The sequence below is a fragment of the Lampris incognitus genome, chromosome 10 (genome assembly GCF_029633865.1).
Source record: "Lampris incognitus isolate fLamInc1 chromosome 10, fLamInc1.hap2, whole genome shotgun sequence".
NCBI lineage: Eukaryota > Metazoa > Chordata > Actinopteri > Lampriformes > Lampridae > Lampris > Lampris incognitus.
Window position 1 is genome coordinate 59,506,962 of NC_079220.1, and position 20,813 is coordinate 59,527,774.

Consider the following 20,813-nt stretch of genomic DNA (forward strand, 5'->3'; position numbering starts at 1 on the left):
GTGGCTGTATACGGAGATGTCTTTCCTCTGCATCTATGTTGGTTCTGACCCATAATGCAACAGCTATGCCCTCAACGACACTCTGGTCATGTGACCTGTTACACTCTAACATCAACTAAACCTTGCATAAAGGGCGCATTTTTTTAACTAAACATTTTTTACTGTGTTATATTTCATATACATTTTTATCAATGTTACCCCTTTTAACCACTTATTTATTACATTTTAATCTTTTTTTTAATGGCTTAATGAACTCAATATAACTATCTCTGAGACAGTTACATGTTCCCACCCTTATAAACAATACAGTAACTGCAGGTGTCCCCACCCTTATAAACAATACAGTAACTGCAGGTGTCCCACCCTTATAAACAATACAGTGACTGCAGGTGTCCCCACCCTTATAAACAATACAGTGACTGCAGGTGTCCCACCCTTATAAACAATACAGTGACTGCAGGTGTCCCCACCCTTATAAACAATACAGTGACTGCAGGTGTCCCCACCCTTATAAACAATACAGTGACTGCAGGTGTCCCACCCTTATAAACAATACAGTGACTGCAGGTACCCCCACCCTTATAAACAATACAGTGACTGCAGGTGTCCCACCCTTATAAACAATACAGTGACTACAGGTGTCCCCACCCTTATAAACAATACAGTGACTGCAGGTGTCCCACCCTTATAAACAATACAGTGACTGCAGGTGTCCCACCCTTATAAACAATACAGTGACTGCAGGTGTCCCCACCCTTATAAACAATACAGTGACTGCAGGTACCCCCACCCTTATAAACAATACAGTGACTGCAGGTACCCCCGCCCTTATAAACAATACAGTGACTGTATAATGACCGAAACCAACAATCCGTTTCATATACAAATAGGCCTGATAATAGAACAATCATGGGTGGTCATTATGACCATTATGGATTTTCAGAGTTTAATAACTTACTGGGGGAAAAAAGATACAAACCGGCCGCTCCCCGAATGCTCCTAAAATTGCATATATTTGCATTAAATGAGTTTTAGATCAATTGCACAAAAAAGTTAAGATAAGATCTACCTAAAACGACCATGACCGGTCAAAATGCCCGCCGGTTTTTAAACTCTATATTCTGTCAAGATAAATACCCAGTTGAAACATTAATTCATTGCATATGTTGGTATGTCTGTGAGGAAACGACTGACACCAAAATTAACATTTTAGTAACTATGATACTATTTTTAAACAATTTAAACTTCAGAGAGACATGGTCGAACTTGAATAGCAAAATTGAAAAAGTAAAAATATTACCTGAAAAACAAAACGAAAACACATATTGCTAACAAATGTAACAAGGCCTGTAAAACGTGACATGTAACAAACGAAGTGGCAGGATACATCTGTCTTGGAATCCGTCAATGCAGCACTGATTTTACTGATGTTTTGTACAGGGAAAAGTATGTGACTGTGTCCTCTGTGAAGCCCATACTGGACCCTCTAAAGGGAGAACTCTTATCCCCAGACCCTAAGGACACCACACCCACAGCAAACATCATGAAAATCATTTGCTGTGTTCTTGATGAAAAGTACAGCACAATGCCACTTCAAGAGCTCCTGAGAAAGGCCACCCTCCTCGATCCAAGGTATAGGGGCAACGTCAGGGATGCAGTGGTCAGGGATAATACTAAAGACCAGCTTTTAAGGGAGATGATGGAGATGAGAGAGGAAGGAGGCAACAGTGACGGAGGTGGGGACTGTAACAGCTGTGGCAGAAGATGATGGACCCGCCTCTCTTGCACCCAAGAAGAAGAGGCTGTGCGACCTGTTGCAGAACAGAAGAACCCAAATTGCTAACCAGGCTGTGCCAAAAAGAGTGCGGGCTGATAACTGAACTGAGACGGTACCTGCAGGAAGAGACACTGGAGCTCTTGGTGGATCCTCTGATGTAGTGGCACGACAACAAAGCAAGGTTCCCATTGATGGCCAAGTTAGCAAGAAAGTACATGTGCATTTGTGCAACAAGTACTGCCTCTGAGAAAATGTTCAGTACGTCTGTCAACATTGTGACTCCAGCGAGATGTTGCCTTAAGGCAGATACGGTCAACATGTTGGTGTTCCTTGCCCGGAGTCGACCTAACCAGTGAGGAGCATGAATGGCTGTGGTTGTGGTTGATAAGGATATGGCCTGTTTTGGCCATAGTACATTGTTTATTTTGATTAATGGTACCTTCCATTTTCACCAATTTCTTTTATATTTCAATAATAGGCTTTGTATATTTAAGTTGTTATTTAAGTCAATTTTTGTTTACAAACTCTGAAAGGAAATGAGAAATTTAATTTTTATTTATTCATGTTCAGTGTTCAGTTCAGTTCGACGTTCAGTGCCAATAAATGGCTTTTCATCTTCATAAGGTGTATGTGTATTATTAAACTATGATTAGGCTTAAACTATAATAGTGGCATAAAATGATCAGAAAAAGACAATTAAGGGCGTCCAGGTGGTGTAGCAGTCTATTCCATTGCCTACCAACACGGGGATCGCCGGTTTGAATCCCCATGTTACCTCCGGCTTGGTCAGGCATCCCTACAGACACAACTGGCCGTGTCTGCGGGTGGGAAGCAGGATGTGGGTATGTGTCCTGGTCGCTGTACTAACGCCTCCTCTGGTCGGTCCGGGCTCCTGTTCAGGGGGGAATAGTGTGAGCCTCCCATACGCAACATCCCCCTGGTGAAACTCCTCACTGTCAGGTGAAAAGAAGTGGCTGGTGACTCCACATGTATGGAAGAAGCATGTGGTAGTCTGCAGCCCTCCCCAGATTGGCAGAGGGGGTGGAGCATTGATGGGGGAAGCAAAATAAATGAATAAAACCTCAATTAAATCATTAATAGGGATTATTTGTATGACAATTAATCGTTAACTAAAATTTCATGATCATGACAGCCCTACGTGTGCGTCGTTTACCTGGGAAAGAGATGGCACCAGGATGCACTCTGGGAATAAGGCAAGCTGGTGGAGGCAGTGTGATGCTCTGGTCAATGTTCTGCTGAGAAACCTTGGGTCCTGGCATTCATGTGGATTTTACTTTGACACGTGTCACCTACCTAACATAATGTTGTTGCAGAACAGGTACACCCCTTCATGGCAGTGGTATTCCCTGATGGCAGTGGCCTCTGTCAGCAGGATAATGTGCCCTGCTACACTGCAAAAATTGTTCAGAAATGGTTTGAGGAACATGACAAAGAGTTCAGGCGGCACAGTGGCGCAGTGGTTAGCGCGGTCGCCTCACAGCCAGGAGGTTCTGGGTTCGAGCCTCGGGGTCGTCCAACCTTGGGGGTCGTCCTCTGTGTGGCGTTTGCATGTTTTCCCTGTGTCTGTGTGGGTTTTCTCCGGGTGCTCCAGTTTCCTCCCACAGTCCAAAGACATGGTGTCAGGTGCATCAGCCGTACTAAATTGTCCTTAGGTATGAATGTGTGTGTTGGCCCTGTGATGGCCTGGCAGCCTGTCCAGGATGTCTCCCCGCCTGCCGCACAATGACTGCTGGGATAGGCTCCAGCATCCCTGTGACCCTGAGAGCAGGATAAGCGGTTCAGATAATGGATGGATGGACAAAGAGTTCACGGTGTTGCCTTGGCCTCCAAATTCCCCAGAGCTCAATCCTATTGAGCATCTGAAGGATGTGCTGGAGAAAACAAGTCTGATCCATGGAGGCCTCACCTCGCAACTTACAGGACTTAAAGGATCTGCTGCTAATGTCTTGGTGCCAGATACCAGAGGACACTTTCAGAGGCCTTCAGAGACACTTGCCTCGATGGTTCGGAGCTGTTTTGGCGGCACGACGGGGACCTATACAATATTAGGAAGGTGGGTTTAATGTTTTGGCTGATTGGTGCAGTTGATCAGCTTTATTGCACAAGCAACATAAAAAGATGGACAGGAGAGTAGAAAAGGAGAAGACAGATGTAGATTAAAACGAAAACAACCATAGGTGATGAGTAAGAACTGAAAGATTCAATTAAAAGCCAAGTACCTTAAGAAGTGATAGCAATAGTAGCTTGGCTGACCTAGTTCAGCTAATTATTTCATAATGCCCCCATGTAAAAGTGTTGATTTTGATCAACATCTAGACCAGGGGGTTCTCAAACTTACTACTCAAAGGTCCGCATCTCATTTTTATTCAAGGTCAGAGGTCCGGAACAATTGGCGATAACATAACATTTAATCAACTCATAGCTGTTAAGCAGCATACGTTGAAGTTCAAGATAGTCAAGACACATTCAAGCCTAGTGGGAGAAATGGCATTGATGCTTGAACCTAGACACAATAGAATAGAATAGAACACTCTTTATTAGTCGTTTTGTACATACATGCAAGTGAAATTGACTCTCTGCATTTAAGCCATCATTGCTGTGTAGCTAGGAGCAGTGGGCAGCTGTCGTGCAGCACCCGGGGACCAACTCCAGTTATTTCTTTCCTTTTTCTTTTTCTGAAAATTTTCCACCTTTTTTTCCCCAATTGTACCCGGCCAATTACCCCACTCTTCCGAGCCGCCCCGATCTGCTCCACCCCCTCTGCTGGTCCGGGGAGGGCTGCAGACTACCAACATGCCTCCTCCCATACATGTGGAGTCACCAGCCGCTTCTTTTCACCTGACAGTGAGGAGTTTCACCAGGGAGATGTAGCGTGTGGGAGGATCACACTATTCCCCCCAGTCCCCCCCCCCGAACAGGCACCCCGACCGACCAGAGGAGGCGCTAGTGCAGCGACCAGGACACATACCCACATCCGGCTTCCCGCCTGCAGACACGACCGTTTGTGTCTGTAGGGATGCCCAACCAAGCCGGAGGTAACACGGGGATTCGAACCAGCGATCTCAGTGTTGATAGGCAACGAAATAGACTGCTACGCTACCCGAACACCCCAACTCCAGTTATTTCTTCCCATTGCCTTGCTCAGGGGCACAGACAGGAATATTAACCCTAACATGCATGTCTTTATGATGGTGGGAGGAAACCAGAGCGCCCGGAGGAAATCCACGCAGACATGGGGAGAACATGTAAACTCCACACTGAAAGGACCTGGGACAACCTGGGGTTTGAATTCAGGACCTTCTTGCTGTGAGGCAACAGCGCTAACCACTGTGCCGCCATTTAATTTTTTTTTTTTTAAGTGTGATTGACAGCTGGAGACACTGGTCCAATGTTTATTGGTCAAGCTGCTCTGGTGTGAGCTTTTCACCACATTCATTGTAGAGAATGAACACTCAGAATGATATGTGGAACTGAACATGACCCACCCTACCCTGCCTCTGACGAGCTGCTCTAACCCTAATAAAAGTCCTGCCTAGCAGTAGGCCATGTGTTACTGTCGTTTATAGTCGTGCCACTTTCTCTCCTCTCCTCTGCTGTTTGTGTTTCAATGAGTGTGGGGCTCAGCCCCTCCACACACACACACACTGGAGCAGAGGAGAGACAGTGAACCAGGTGATGTGGAGATAACATCACTGAGTTGGCCACACTTGTTACGTTACTGTCTCACCCTCACCTATCCCATAACCTCTCGAGAGGTCATCGGGGCACCGCTGTTGAATCCGCAGCCAGTCCTTACCATCTCTGTTTGCCCTCAACTGCCCTCTGTATGCTGGCAAAGTCAAGGCCTGTCCACTCTGATGGTACGTAGCCGTCGCCTCTTGTGTCTTCCTCGTTGTCGCCCACCCCTCACTGTGCCTTGCAGGATGCTCTTGGCATGGCCGGAACATCTCAAGATGTGGCCGTACCACTTCAGTTTTCTCTTCTTGACGATTGTCAACAAGTCTTCATGTGTTCCAGTGCTTGTGTAATCCTTCTTCTCACCTCTTCATTCGTACTATGGTCTCTATATGAGAGACCTAGGATCTTCTTGGAGCACCTCATCACCACTCTACTTATTCTTGTTTGGAGATCTGCTGTGAGTGTCCGAGTTTCACAAGCGTATAAAAAGATGGAGGTGACTAGTGAGCGCATCAGTGTGACTTTAGACCCGGTGCTAATGTTTTTGTCTTTCCAGATTGGTTTTAACCTTGTGAGGGCTGCGGTTGCTTGTGCAATGCCGGAAACGACTTCCGGTTTGGACCCTTCATCTGTGACGATAGCCCCAAGATATATTTAAATTTGTTGACTGTCGAGAGTGTCTGACCATTGACCTGAATGTTACTGGCAATGCCGTTGGTGTTACTAGTCATTAGTTTGTTTTTTTCGGCACTTAAGTGCAATTAAAGCTTTGCACCACCCCCAAAGCAAATTCTCCGGTGAAACATGAATGCGTGAACTTGGCAGCAACAGCACACAAAATTAGAAAATGTTACACTTCATGACGTTTTGTATTCATAACACCAGGTATCGGCTGGTTACAGATCAACTTGCTGTTTGGTCTGGATGCGGACCGAGGTCCAGACTTTGAGAAGCCCTGATCTAGACAATATCTCATGACATTTAGGACAGTCCCTCCACAGACTTACCCACTCTGGCAGTTATTTTCCACCTCTCTTATCCACCTTGTCATCTGTAATGTCCACAGTTGTGCTGTCCAGAGAGACCAGTCCAGCGGGAGATGGGGTCCCCACGGCAGAGGAGGCGACAGAGGCGACAGAGGCCAACGCCGGGGTGGGCGAGGAAGGAGGAGAAAGTCGGGGAGTGGATCAAAATCAGCCTGGGATCTATACTGAGCATGTGTTTACTGACCCACTGGGTGTCGGACCCACTGACTCTTCCAGTACTGACACACAGAGGTGAGACATAGACTGTCCTCTTCTTTAAATACCGAGAACAGAAAGAATTGTGGTAGTACATGGTAAGTATGCATGTATTGATATCGCTTTTTCACTGCGTATCATGAAGGGCTGATACAGTGTACTGAGCTGATCCTTTACTTTTGCTAAACAGCGTGGACTTTAGTTTGGGGTCAGTGGGCAGAGTAACTGAAATAGAATCTGTTTTTTGTTTTTTTTCCACCATTGAAGAAATACAGGCATCCATATGCCAAAATGCAGTAAATCTAGTCATTTTACTTTAAATTGCGACATTACTAATATTATAACTTTTATTTTCAAAATGTCGTCTTGGGTAAAATCCCTGTCATACCACTTTAGCCTGGCATTGGCTTGATGTGGGATACCAGTATCGGTGCATTCCTCGCAGTACGATTTCAGATTAGTAACTTTTCAAAGTGCTGTCTGCAAGCCACAATGGATGGTGATAATGCAGCGTATCCTGTAACCTTCAGGTCGAGCTGCTGTCTTTCGAAGCGGAGTTGAGGTGATAATGCAGCGTATCCTGTAGCCTTCAGGTCGAGCTGATGTCTTTATAAGAGGAGTTGAGGTGATAATGCAGCGTATCCTGTAACCTTCAGGTCGAGCTGCTGTCATCAGAAGAGGAGTTGAAGTGATAATGCAGCGTATCCTGTAACCTTCAGGTCGAGCTGCTGTTTTTAGAAGAGGAGTTGAGGTGATAATGCAGCATATGCTGTAACCTTCAGGTCGAGCTGCTGTCTTTAGAAGAGGAGTTGAATTGATAATGCAGCGTATCCTGTAACCTTCAGGTGGAGCTGCTGTCTTTAGAAGAGGAGTTGAGGGGATAATGCAGCGTATCCTGTAGCCTTCAGGTCGAGCTGCTGTCTTTAGAAGAGGAGTTGAGGTGATAATGCAGCGTATCCTGTAACCTTCAGGTCCAGCTGCTGTCTTTATAAGAGGAGTTGAGGTGATAATGCAGCGTATCCCGTAACCTTCAGGTGGAGCTGCTGTCTTTAGAAGAGGAGTTGAGGTGATAATGCAGCGTATCCTGTAACCTTCAGGTGGAGCTGCTGTCTTTAGAAGAGGAGTTGAGGTGATAATGCAGCGTATCCTGTAACCTCCAGGTCGAGCTGCTGTCTTTAGAAGAGGAGTTGAGGGGATAATGCAGCGTATCCTGTAGCCTTCAGGTCCAGCTGCTGTCTTTAGAAGAGGAGTTGAGGTGATAATGCAGCGTATCCCGTAACCTTCAGGTGGAGCTGCTGTCTTTAGAAGAGGAGTTGAGGTGATAATGCAGCGTATCCTGTAACCTCCAGGTCGAGCTGCTGTCTTTAGAAGAGGAGTTGAGGGGATAATGCAGCGTATCCTGTAGCCTTCAGGTGGGGCTGCTGTCTTTAGAAGAGGAGTTGAAGTGATAATGCAGCGTATCCCGTAACCTTCAGGTGGAAGCTGCTGTCTTTAGAAGAGGAGTTGAGGTGATAATGCAGCGTATCCTGTAACCTTCAGGTGGAGCTGCTGTCTTTAGAAGAGGAGTTGAGGTGATAATGCAGCGTATCCTGTAACCTTCAGGTCGAGCTGCTGTCTTTATAAGAGGAGTTGAGGTGATAATGCAGCGTATCCTGTAACCTTCAGGTGGAGCTGATGTCTTTATAAGAGGAGTTGAGGTGATAATGCAGCGTATCCTGTAACCTTCAGGTCGAGCTGCTGTCTTTAGAAGAGGAGTTGAGGTGATAATGCAGCGTATCCTGCAGCCTTCAGGTCGAGCTGCTGTCTTTAGAAGAGGAGTTGAAGTGATAATGCAGCGTATCCTGTAACCTTCAGGTCGAGCTGCTGTCTTTATAAGAGGAGTTGAGGTGATAATGCAGCGTATCCCGTAACCTTCAGGTGGAGCTGCTGTCTTTAGAAGAGGAGTTGAGGTGATAATGCAGCGTATCCTGTAACCTTCAGGTGGAGCTGCTGTCTTTAGAAGAGGAGTTGAGGTGATAATGCAGCGTATCCTGTAACCTCCAGGTCGAGCTGCTGTCTTTAGAAGAGGAGTTGAGGGGATAATGCAGCGTATCCTGTAGCCTTCAGGTCCAGCTGCTGTCTTTATAAGAGGAGTTGAGGTGATAATGCAGCGTATCCCGTAACCTTCAGGTGGAGCTGCTGTCTTTAGAAGAGGAGTTGAGGTGATAATGCAGCGTATCCTGTAACCTTCAGGTGGAGCTGCTGTCTTTAGAAGAGGAGTTGAGGTGATAATGCAGCGTATCCTGTAACCTCCAGGTCGAGCTGCTGTCTTTAGAAGAGGAGTTGAGGGGATAATGCAGCGTATCCTGTAGCCTTCAGGTGGAGCTGCTGTCTTTAGAAGAGGAGTTGAAGTGATAATGCAGCGTATCCCGTAACCTTCAGGTGGAGCTGCTGTCTTTAGAAGAGGAGTTGAGGTGATAATGCAGCGTATCCTGTAACCTTCAGGTGGAGCTGCTGTCTTTATAAGAGGAGTTGAGGTGATAATGCAGCGTATCCTGTAACCTTCAGGTCGAGCTGCTGTCTTTAGAAGAGGAGTTGAGGTGATAATGCAGCGTATCCTGTAACCTTCAGGTCGAGCTGCTGTCTTTATAAGAGGAGTTGAGGGGATAATGCTACGTATCCTGTAACCTTCAGGTCGAGCTGCTGTCTTTATAAGAGGAGTTGAGGGGATAATGCAGCATATCCTGTAACCTTCAGGTCGAGCTGCTGTCTTTAGAAGAGGAGTTGAGGGGATAATGCAGCGTATCCTGTAACCTTCAGGTCGAGCTGCTGTCTTTATTAGAGGAGTTGAGGTGATAATGCAGCATATGCTGTAACCTTCAGGTCGAGCTGCTGTCTTTAGAAGGGGAGTTGAAATGATAATGCAGCATATGCTGTAACCTTCAGGTCAAGCTGCTGTCTTTAGAAGAGGAGTTGAGGTGATAATGCAGCGTATCCTGTAACCTTCAGGTCGAGCTGCTGTCTTTAGAAGAGGAGTTGAGGTGATAATGCAGCGTATCCTGTAACCTTCAGGTGGAGCTGCTGTCTTTAGAAGAGGAGTTGAGGTGATAATGCAGCGTATCCTGTAACCTTCAGGTCAAGCTGCTGTCTTTAGAAGAGGAGTTGAGGTGATAATGCAGCGTATCCTGTAACCTTCAGGTCGAGCTGCTGTCTTTAGAAGAGGAGTGGGATAACCTGTCATTTCAGTTCAGACGTTTTGGCTAAAAATGTGCCTCCCCAAACGGACTTCAACGTTAAATCAGTTTGGGTTTTTTTTTCACAACCTGGGTCTTAATTTCATAGTTTTTACCATCATGCACGTTGGTTGTAATATATTTTTTCTCACCAGCTTCATTGTACAGGTTGTGGACATTATGCAATGTGGAGATTTTGGCAAAAACTATGAAAGTAAGACCCAGTTTGTGAAAAAACAAAACAAAACGAAATTATCCTTTGAAAACAAAATCAGAGGGTGTCCGAGGAGTGTGGCGGTCTATTCCGTTGCCTGTCAACATGGGGATCGCCAGATCGAATCCCCGTGTTGCCTCCACCTTGATCGGGCGTCCCTACAGACACAATTGGCTGTGTCTGTGGGTGGAAAGCCGGATGTGGGTGTGGGTCCGGGTTGCTGCACTAGCACCTCCTCTGGTCGGTCGGGGCACCTGTTCGGGGGGGAGGGCAAACTGGGTGGAATACCGTGATCCTCCCACGCGCTACGTCCCCCTGGTGAAACTCCTCACTGTCAGGTGAAAAGAAGCAGCTGGTGACTCCACATGTATCGGAGGAGACGTGGTGGTCTGCATGCTATTCCCCCAGTTCCCCCTCCCCGCCGAACAGGCGTCCCGATTGACCAGAGGAGGTGCTAGCGCAGCGACCAGGACACATATCCACATCTGGCTTCCCACCCGCAGACACAGCCAATTGTGTCCGTAGGGATGCCTGACCAAGCCGGAGGTAACACAGGGATTCGAACCGGGATCCCCGTGCTGGTAGGCAATGGAATAGACCGCTAGGCTACCCGTACGCCAACATGCAGTCTTTGACGGTTGTACACAAAGTCTTAATAAAAAAAAACATAAATCAGATAATTTTCAGTCAGCTTACTGGACTTAATGTTTGTATCGATTCATGCATAACCTTTGATCATATTGATATGAAGTCAGGAGGTCAGACTGATGGATAATGATGAACATGAAGAACTTTCATTCATGCATAACCTTTGATCATGTTGATATGAAGCCAGGAGATTAGACTGATGGATAATGATGAACATGAAGAACTTTCATTTATGCATAACCTTTGATCATGTTGATATGAAGCCAGGAGATTAGACTGATGGATAATGATGAACATGAAGAACTTTCATTCATGCATAACCTTTGATCATGTTGATATGAAGCCAGGAGATTAGACTGATGGATAATGATGAACATGAAGAACTTTAAATCATGCATAACCTTTGATAATGTTGATATGAAGCCAGGAGATAAGACTGATGGATAATGATGAACATGAAAAAATGTAATTCATGCATAACCTTTGATCATGTTGATATGAAGCCAGGAGATTAGACTGATGGATAATGATGAACATGAAGAACTTTCATTCATGCATAACCTTTGATCATATTGATATGAAGCCAGGAGATTAGACTGATGGATAATGATGAACATGAAGAACTTTCATTCATGCATAACCTTTGATAATGTTGATATGAAGCCAGGAGATTAGACTGATGGATAATGATGAACATGAAAAAATGTAATTCATGCATAACCTTTGATCATGTTGATATGAAGCCAGGAGATTAGACTGATGGATAATGATGAACATGAAGAACTTTAAATCATGCATAACCTTTGATCATGTTGATATGAAGCCAGGAGATTAGACTGATGGATAATGATGAACATGAAGAACTTTAAATCATGCATAACCTTTGATCATATTGATATGAAGCCAGGAGATTAGACTGATGGATAATGATGAACATGAAGAACTTTCATTCATGCATAACCTTTGATAATGTTGATATGAAGCCAGGAGATTAGACTGATAGATAATGATGAACATGAAAAAATTTAATTCATGCATAACCTTTGATCATGTTGATATGAAGCCAGGAGATTAGACTGATGGATAATGATGAACATGAAGAACTTTAAATCATGCATAACCTTTGATAATGTTGATATGAAGGCAGGAGATTAGACTGATGGATAATGATGAATATGAAGAGCTGTAATTCAGGCATAACCTTTGATCATATTGATATGAAGCCTGGAGATTAGACTGACGGATAATGATGAACATGAAGAAGTTTATTGAGAGCGTAAACCAGTTTGACTGTAAGTTAAGAAGCATTGCTTTATATCACCAGTATGGTGCTGTAGTTGATGCTGGGAGGTTGTGATATTTGAATAATGATTATGTCTGTTGGTATTACATGACCTAGGGACTCGGGACAGGATGGCACAGCATCCCTGCCTGACGAAAGAGACCTGCCGGAGGGGGAGGTCTTGCGGATGAGCAGTGTCCTGCCCACCATGTGGTTGGGAGCCCAGAATGGATGGTGAGGGAGACAAAGAACTCAAGAGGGCACTACATCCATGCAACAACATTAAAGGCCCTATCTTAACACCCGGCACTAAGCGCAGCGCAGGTGTCTTTGCTTGTTTCCAACTGACACAGTTGTCATTTTCCCATTCAGTGCCCACGTGGTTTACATAGCAAATGTACTTGTGCCCATCTAAGTGTCGATGGGCATGTTGGTCTTAAGATGAGGTGTGGTCAAACACGTTGTTGGCACACTGCTATCTTGAGGCAGTGGAAAGCAATTGCACCATTGACCAAGAAAAACTTGGTCTAAAGTCAATGGTGCAGTGTTTTCCTGCTATTTAGAGGCCACACTATTCAGTAAGTATGATGCAGCTACATAGACAGCTGCACAATGCTTATACACTCGGCTTGTTACACACAGGGACGCAGGAATAGCAGTGCACAAACATGAAAAGGATGAAAACTAAAAACGTTACAGCGTGAAAGAGTGTGTACGTCACCATAGTTAAAAATGTCAGATGGTTGTAGTATTTCTCAGAATAAGCTAATCGCAGTTGATATGCGCAGGTGAGGAGGGAGAGTGAGAGAAGGGAAGCCTGTGGGGAAGGAAAGATAGATAAATAGGGGACTATGGAGAAATGTTTTTTAGCCGATATACAGGATCTAATATAACGAGCACTTGTACCATGATCTGAAGGGCAGGCGACTACATAGAAATAATTTTAAAAAAAAAACAACTGTAGGAGATGCCGCCCTTTGGATGAGACGTTAAACCGAGGTCCTGACTCACTGTGGTCATTAAAGAGCCCATGGCACTTATCACAAAGAGTAGGGGGTCCCCTGGTGTCCTGGCAACATTCCCAACCAGGCTGTCCATCTGGCCACCTCATCACCCCCCATTCGCTCAGTGATTCCTCCCTCTCCACCTCAAGCTGATCTGTGGTGAGCGCTCTGGCACAAAATGGCTGATGTTCATCACCCACGTGGTGCTACACATTGGTGGTGGTTGAGGTGAGCTTCCCCCCTCCAATGTGAAGCGCCCTGGGTGTCTAGAAAAGCGCTGTAGAAATGTAATCATATGCTTTTGTTGAGCGGCGAGCTTTTCTTTTCCCCTTCTCCTGGAATCATTATATCGCTTTTGGCATTGTGTGGCCGTTCTGGTGATGCTAGGAGATGAGGACACGCTCACCGCTGCTTCCGCCCATGCCTGTTTCACCTCAGGGAGCTTGGGTGGATTCTTGCTGCTCTTGTAGATGGTCTGCTCACACGCTTTCACTTTGTGCATGAGCAGATCTGTTTCCTCAGCAGAAAATCGTTAATTTCTCCAACTTCCTGAATCGCTGTTTAAATAGCAACTCGCCAAGGTGCAAGCGCACCTGGCCTTTAAAGAAATTGGGAGATGACACTCTGATTGTTTAATTTATGTTACGTCCAAAACACACCTCTGATTAATTGAGAGACTAAGTACAACCCCTTTGCATCTTGCAGCTTACTTTGCACCCAGATTATGCGCCGTTTAACTAGTAAAAGTAGATTTGGATATGCCTTAAATGCACTTTAACCATGTGCTTTGAACATGCGCTGATCGTTTAGATAGGACCCTAATACTGTAAAGCCATCTGATGCTTTTCTGCTGAAATGTTTCCCTTGTTCTGGACTCACTCCGTCATTTCTGTTCTCTCTCATTCTCTCTCACTGTAGTCTGTATGTTCACTCGTCTGTGGCTCGCTGGAGGAAATGTCTCCATGCCATCAAACTGAAGGACTCCATCCTCAACATAGTGTGAGTTCAAAGTCCATCGTGCAGCAGGGGAAAGATTGGAGAAGCTTTATTGTCTTTCACAATGAAACAGAAATTCTTCTTTGACATGGCACACACATCAGACAACACAATAAATTCTGACAAAAACAGACAACAATTTAAAAAGGCACAAGAGTGGCGGCGTCCAGGTAGTGTAGCAGTCTATTCCGTTGCCTACCAACACAGGGATCGCCAGATCGAATCCCCGTGTTGCCTCCACCTTGGTCGGGCATCCCTACAGACACAATTGGCTGTGTCTGTGGGTGGAAAGCCGGGTGTGGGTCCGGGTTGCTGCACTAGCACCTCCTCTGGTCGGTCGGGGCACCTGTTCGGGGGGGAGGGCAAACTGGGGGGAATAGCGTGATCCTCCCACGCGCTACGTACCCCTGGTGAAACTCCTCACTGTCAGGTGAAAAGAAGCAGCTGGTGACTCCACATGTATGGGAGGAGGCATGTGGTAGTCTACAGCCCTCCCCAGATCAGCAGAGGGGGTGGAGCAGTGACCGGGATGGCTCGGAAGAGTGGGGTAATTGGCCAGATACAATTTGGGAGAAAAAAGGGGGGAAACCCCCCCCCCCCCAAAAAAGGCACAAGAATAAAAAAGGTTAAAAAAATGGGCAATTGACAAAAGAAAAAGGTTAAAAGACAAGTTATTTAGCACTTTGTGAAATGAATAAAGTAATTCTTTTAATGTATTTAGGGTTCTTTATGGCTGAGGAAAGGACTTTTTGGAATTGTTTTTCTTGGCCAGGGGGACTTTGTAAGGTTGGCCTTATAGGAGTAACTGAAAGTATTGGTGGAGGGGGTGAGAGGGGTCCTGCACAATGAGGATGGCTTTCTTAGTAACTGATGAGTTGTACGACTGGGATAGCAGAGGTTGGATTGAGCTGTTAGCTTACTGGCCTGAGTGGTGAGCCGAGAGAGTTTTGTTTTGTTTTTGATGGTGAGACCATTGTACCAGGGTGAGATGTTGAAGGTGAGACCACTGTACCATGATTAGATGAGATGTTGAAGGTGAGACCATTGTACCAGGATGAGATGTTGATGGTGAGACCACTGTACCAGGATGAGATGAGATGTTGAAGGTGAGACCACTGTACCAGGATGAGATGTTGATGGTGAGACCATTGTACCAGAATGAGATGTTGAAGGTGAGACCATTGTACCAGGATGAGATGTTGAAGGTGAGACCATTGTACCAGGATGAGATGTTGATGGTGAGACCATTGTACCAGAATGAGATGTTGAAGGTGAGACCATTGTACCAGGATGAGATGTTGAAGGTGAGACCATTGTACCAGGATGAGATGTTGATGGTGAGACCATTGTACCAGGATGAGATGTTGATGGCGAGACCATTGTACCAGGATGAGATGTTGAAGGTGAGACCATTGTACCAGGATGAGATGTTGAAGGTGAGACCATTGTACCAGGATGAGATGTTGAAGGTGAGACCATTGTACTAGGATGAGATGTTGATGGTGAGACCATTGTACCAGGATGAGATGTTGAAGGTGAGACCATTGTACCAGGATGAAATGTTGAAGGTGAGACCATTGTACCAGGATGAGATGTTGAAGGTGAGACCATTGTACCAGAATGAGATGTTGAAGGTGAGACCATTGTACCAGGATGAGATGTTGAAGGTAAGACCATTGTACTAGGATGAGATGTTTAAGGTGAGACCATTGTACCAGGATGAGATGTTTAAGGTGAGACCATTGTACCAGGATGAGATGTTGAAGGTGAGACCATTGTACCAGGATGAGATGTTGAAGGTGAGACCATTGTACCAGGATGAGATGTTGAAGGTGAGACCATTGTACCAGGATGAGATGTTGATGGCGAGAACATTGTACCAGGATGAGATGTTGAAGGTGAGACCATTGTACTAGGATGAGATGTTGAAGGTGAGACCATTGTACCAGGATGAGATGTTGAAGGTGAGACCATTGTACTAGGATGACATGTTGAAGATGAGACCATTGTACCAGGATGAGATGTTGATGGTGAGACCATTGTACCAGGATGAGATGTTGATGATGACTGACTTACAGACGACAGTTAAAGTGACTCTGCTGACATTAAAACTCCTGAGCGTCCTCGGCAGGTACAGGTGCTGTTGGGCTTTCTTATACACCAGATTAGTGTGTTGAGAGAAGGACAGGGAGATGTCTGTCTCTGTCCCGAGGTATTTAAAAGACTTCACCTGCTCTACCAACTGCCCTTCTAGTTTGAGGCTTTCAAAGAGAAAGTGGAGTGAGTCAGGTGTCCCCCTCCCCCCCACCCCCACAACGCAACTCCTTAGTCTTAGAGATGCTGAGCTCCAGGGAGTTTTCCTGAAATGTCCCCCCCCCTTTTTTTTCTCCCAATTGTATCTGGCCAATCACCCTGCTCTCTGAGCTGTCCTGGTCACTGCTCCACCCCCTCTGCTGATCTGGGAAGGGCTGCAGGCTACCACATGCCTCCTCCCATACATGTGGAGTTGTCAGCTGCTTCTTTTCACCTGACAGTGAGGAGTTTCAGCAGGTAGACGTAGTGCATGGGAGGATCACACTATTCCTCCCAGTCCTCCCCCCCCCCCCCGCACAGACACCCCGACCGACCAGAGGAGGTGCTAGTGCAGTGACTAGAACACATACCCACATCCGGTTTCCCACCTGTCGACACGGCCAATTGTGTCTGTAGGGACACCCAACCAAGCCAGAGGTAACAGAACCAGCGATCCCAGTGTTGGTAGGCAATGGAATAGACCACTATACTACCTGGACACCCTTCTGAAATGTTCTTGCTTGGTCACTCACGTACCGACAGTATTCCAACAGTGAGTTTGTGTCAGTCAGGTGGGCCACCAGCGCCGTGTCACCTGCATAGTTTAGTCAAGTCATTCCTTCGCTGTAGCAGGTGGTATTGGTGTAGATTGAGAAGAGAAAATAAAACACAACTCTGGGGATCCCCTGTGTTTAAAATAAAATTATTAGGCGTCCAGGTAGCGTAGCAGTCTATTCCGTTGTGTACTAACACGGGGATCGCCGGTTCGAATCCCCATGTTACCTCCGGCTTGGTCGGGCGTCCCTACAGACACAATTGACTGTGTCTGTGGGTGGGAAGCCAGATGTGGGTATGTGTCCTGGTTGCTGCACTAGTGCCTCTTCTGGTCAGTCGGCATGCCTGTTCGGGGGGGGAGGGGGAACTGGGGGGGAATAGCATTATCCTCCGACGTGCTACGTCCCCCTGGTGAAACTCCTCACTGTCAGGTGAAAAGAAGCGGCTGGTGACTCCACATGTATGGAAGGAGACATGTGGTAGTCTGCAGCCCTCCCCGGCTCGGGAGAGGGGATGGAGCAGCGACCGGGATGGCTTGGAAGAGTGGGGTAATTGGCCAAGTACAATTGGGGAGAAAGGGGGGGGGGTCAAATTATTGGATTTAAAACCATTGACGACCACATGCTGTGGCATGTCCTTCAAAAAAAAAACTCTGAATCCATAAAACCAGTGTTGGGTTGACCTGTAGTTGGAGGTGCTTGAGTAAGGTGTGTATGTTCACAGTGTTAAAAGTGGAGGAAAAGTCCATGAATAAAATCCTTCTATGGGGGCGTGCTGAGTCCAGATGTCTGGCCACAGTGTACAGGAGGGTCAGACTGGCATCCTCCACACCATGTTTTGCCTTGCAAGCAAACTGGAGCAGGTCTAGTCTCTAAGCAACCACGCTGGAGAGAGGGTCACACACTACTCCCTCCATACAGCACAGATGGTAGTGCAATCGACCAGTAGTCATTTGGGTCTTTTGCATTTGGTTTTCCTTTTCTCGGAACAGGTACAGGTATTAGTATAGTAGATTCCTCTCACAAGCCTGGGACACGGCTTGAATCCAAGAGATGTTGGAAAAGTTCAGTGATGACTCCAGGCAGCTGTGTGACACAGGCCCTGTGCACCCTGCCTTTGAGTCTGTCGGGGCCAGAGGCTTTCCGAGGGTTGACTCTGCCCAGGATGGAGACCGCCAGCCGCTCTTCTATAGTGACTGCTGGATGAGGAGGGCTGGAGCTGGGGAGGGTCCAGCTGGTTTGTGGGCTGGAACTGCTGAAATGGCTGAAGAATCTGTTCATCCAGCCATTATGCAATCCACTTACCCTGCTCTCAGGGTCGCGGGATGCTGGAGCCTATTCCAGCAGTCATTGGGCGGCAAGCGGGGAGACGCGGGGAAGGCCACCAGACCATCACAGGGCCGACACAAACACAAACACACACACACACACACACACACACACACACACACACCTATGGACAATTTAGCATGGCCGATTCACCTGCTGTGCAAAGGAGGTGGGGTCAGGGCAGTTGGTTGGCAGTGGTTTTTGGGCTTTGCCCATCATGATGTTGAGCCCCCACCATACCGCCCTAGCACTGACTGAGGTTAGCTTTTGCTCCACTTTGCTTTTATAGTGGAGCTTGGCCAGCCTGGTCTTCCACCTGAACGCCTCCTTCAGTTGTCCTGTCACCTTGCAGGAAGGCCTATTTCTTCTGGACCAGCAAGCCTTCAGGTCCTTGGTGATCCATGGCTTACTGTTTGGAAACAGACTGATATGTTTGGTTGGGATGACCGTGTCCTCACAATAAGATGTGTAGGAAGTGCATGCTCATATACGTTCATTTTCATTGACGTTAAAGATAATATGTGCACCTACAGGCACGTGAAAGGGAGAGTCTTGGTAGCACTTGCTGATGGGACATTGGCAATATTCCACAGAGGCATTGGTGAGTCCCTCTATGTTACTACCCAGCTACGTATCTTTTACCAAGGCATCTGGCCGTTCTCGTCCTCATTTCTTACGTTTGCATCTTTTCCTATGCAGATGGTCAATGGGATTTAACCAACTACCACCTATTAGACCTTGGCCGGCCTCACCATTCCATCCGCTGTATGACAGTGGTCCATGACAAGGTGTGGTGTGGCTACAGGAACAAGATCTACGTCATCCAGCCCAAGGCCATGACAATAGAGGTACAACTGACACTTATTTAAAGCTACAATCCTGAAGATTTGCATGCAGACTCTCTGGTGTAGTTAAGATAGCCAATCCCCAATTATCCAGAACATGAACGTGTTTGTGGTCGCTCATCTCAATAGACACTGTCGGGTAGGATTACCTGCGAAAAATTATACAGGAAATACTGTTCTACATCATCAATGTAGAAGTCAAATGCGGAAGAAAGTGGCATGTATAGGAATAGATTTTTTTATTTCTCTCAATTTATTCAAACATGTTAGCTATGATGTTTTTATTAGGTACCATTCAGTATAGATGGTCAATGTTTCAATGTCTTATTTGTCAACTTGAAACGATTCTGCTGTGATTCTGCTGATTCTACAGCCCATGATTTAAAATTCTGCACCATTTTACCTGGGAGGTTAACATGAAGTGAAAACTTAGAAACCTAACCACAGTTTTTTCACACAAGTATTCTGTATATGTATTACCTGAGCAGAAGTCATTTGATGCCCATCCCCGCAAGGAGAGCCAGGTACGCCAGCTGGCTTGGGTAGGAGACGGTATCTGGGTGTCTATACGACTCGACTCCACCCTGCGCCTGTTCCATGCCCACACCTACCAGCACCTCCAGGATGTGGACATAGAGCCCTACGTCAGCAAGATGCTTGGTATGCCTGCTAATGAATAGAAGTCAACCAGTCACTTCGAATGTCTGACCTGTGACCCTAACCCTAACTCTCAATAGATGACTCTCCAGAAGCGAAGGAAAAAACCCAATGCTTTTCTTTGTAACAATTATTGACTAGCGATGTAGTGAGCTGGGCGTCCGGGTGGTGTGGTGGTCTATTCTGTTGCCTACCAATATGGGGACAGTGGTTCGAATCCCCGTGTTACCTCCAGCTTGATCGGACATCCCTATAGACACAATTGGCCCTGTCTGTGGGTGGGAAGCCGGATGTGGGTATGTGTCCTGGTCACTGCACTAGCACCTTCACCAGTCGGTCGGGACGCCTGTTCAGGGGGGAGGGGGAATTGGGGGAATAGCGTGATCCTCCCACGCGCTACGTCCCCCCTGGTGAAACTCACTGTCAGGTGAAAAGAAGCGGTTGGTGACTCCACATGTATCGGGGGAGGCATGTGGTAGTCTGCAGCCCTCCCCGGAACGGCAAAGGGGATGGAGCAGAGACCGGAATGGCTCGGAAGAGTGCGGTAATTGACCAGATACAATTAGGGAGAAAAGGGGAAAAAATCCCGCCGCCCCCCCCAAAAAAAGAGATGTAGTGAGCTATTTCAGGAACATATTTACAGCAGCATGGCTTTTGTTCAGAAATTAGCATTATTATTATTTATTTTTTTTTAAAATTTATTTCTGATTTTTCCCTTTTTTTCTCCCAATTTAGTGGCCAATTGATCCCTATTTTAATTCAAACACCCACCCTCGTATTGCATGCGTTCGCCAACTGCATCTCTCCGGCCGGCAGTCTCGAAGGAAAGCGCCTCCCCACTTTCATGACAAGGCGAATCCAAGCCGAACCACTGTTTTTCCGACACACACAGAGACGCATTCACATGACGAACACAAGCCGACTCCGCCCCCCTCCCGAAGACAGCGTTGCCAATGATTGCTGCTTCATCGAGTCCGGCCATAGTCGGATCTGACGAGACCGGGGCGCGAACCCCAGTCCCCAGTGGGCAACTGCATCGACACCAAGCCGATGCTTAGACCGC

At 46.5% G+C, this 20,813-nt stretch overlaps 1 protein-coding gene across 3 annotated transcripts in view; it reads left to right on the forward strand.

Moving 5' to 3' along the window:
• spag9a (sperm associated antigen 9a) overlaps nt 1-20,813 on the forward strand; it is a 112,974-nt gene that overhangs the window by 85,125 nt on the left and 7,036 nt on the right. For all 3 annotated transcript variants that reach the window (XM_056287509.1, XM_056287510.1, XM_056287511.1), the window contains 6 exons: nt 6,543-6,753; nt 12,191-12,307; nt 13,996-14,076; nt 18,782-18,849; nt 18,948-19,096; nt 19,582-19,753. In XM_056287509.1, coding sequence (XP_056143484.1) covers nt 6,543-6,753; nt 12,191-12,307; nt 13,996-14,076; nt 18,782-18,849; nt 18,948-19,096; nt 19,582-19,753 — 798 coding nt within the window. The remainder of the gene's footprint in view (nt 1-6,542; nt 6,754-12,190; nt 12,308-13,995; nt 14,077-18,781; nt 18,850-18,947; nt 19,097-19,581; nt 19,754-20,813) is intronic.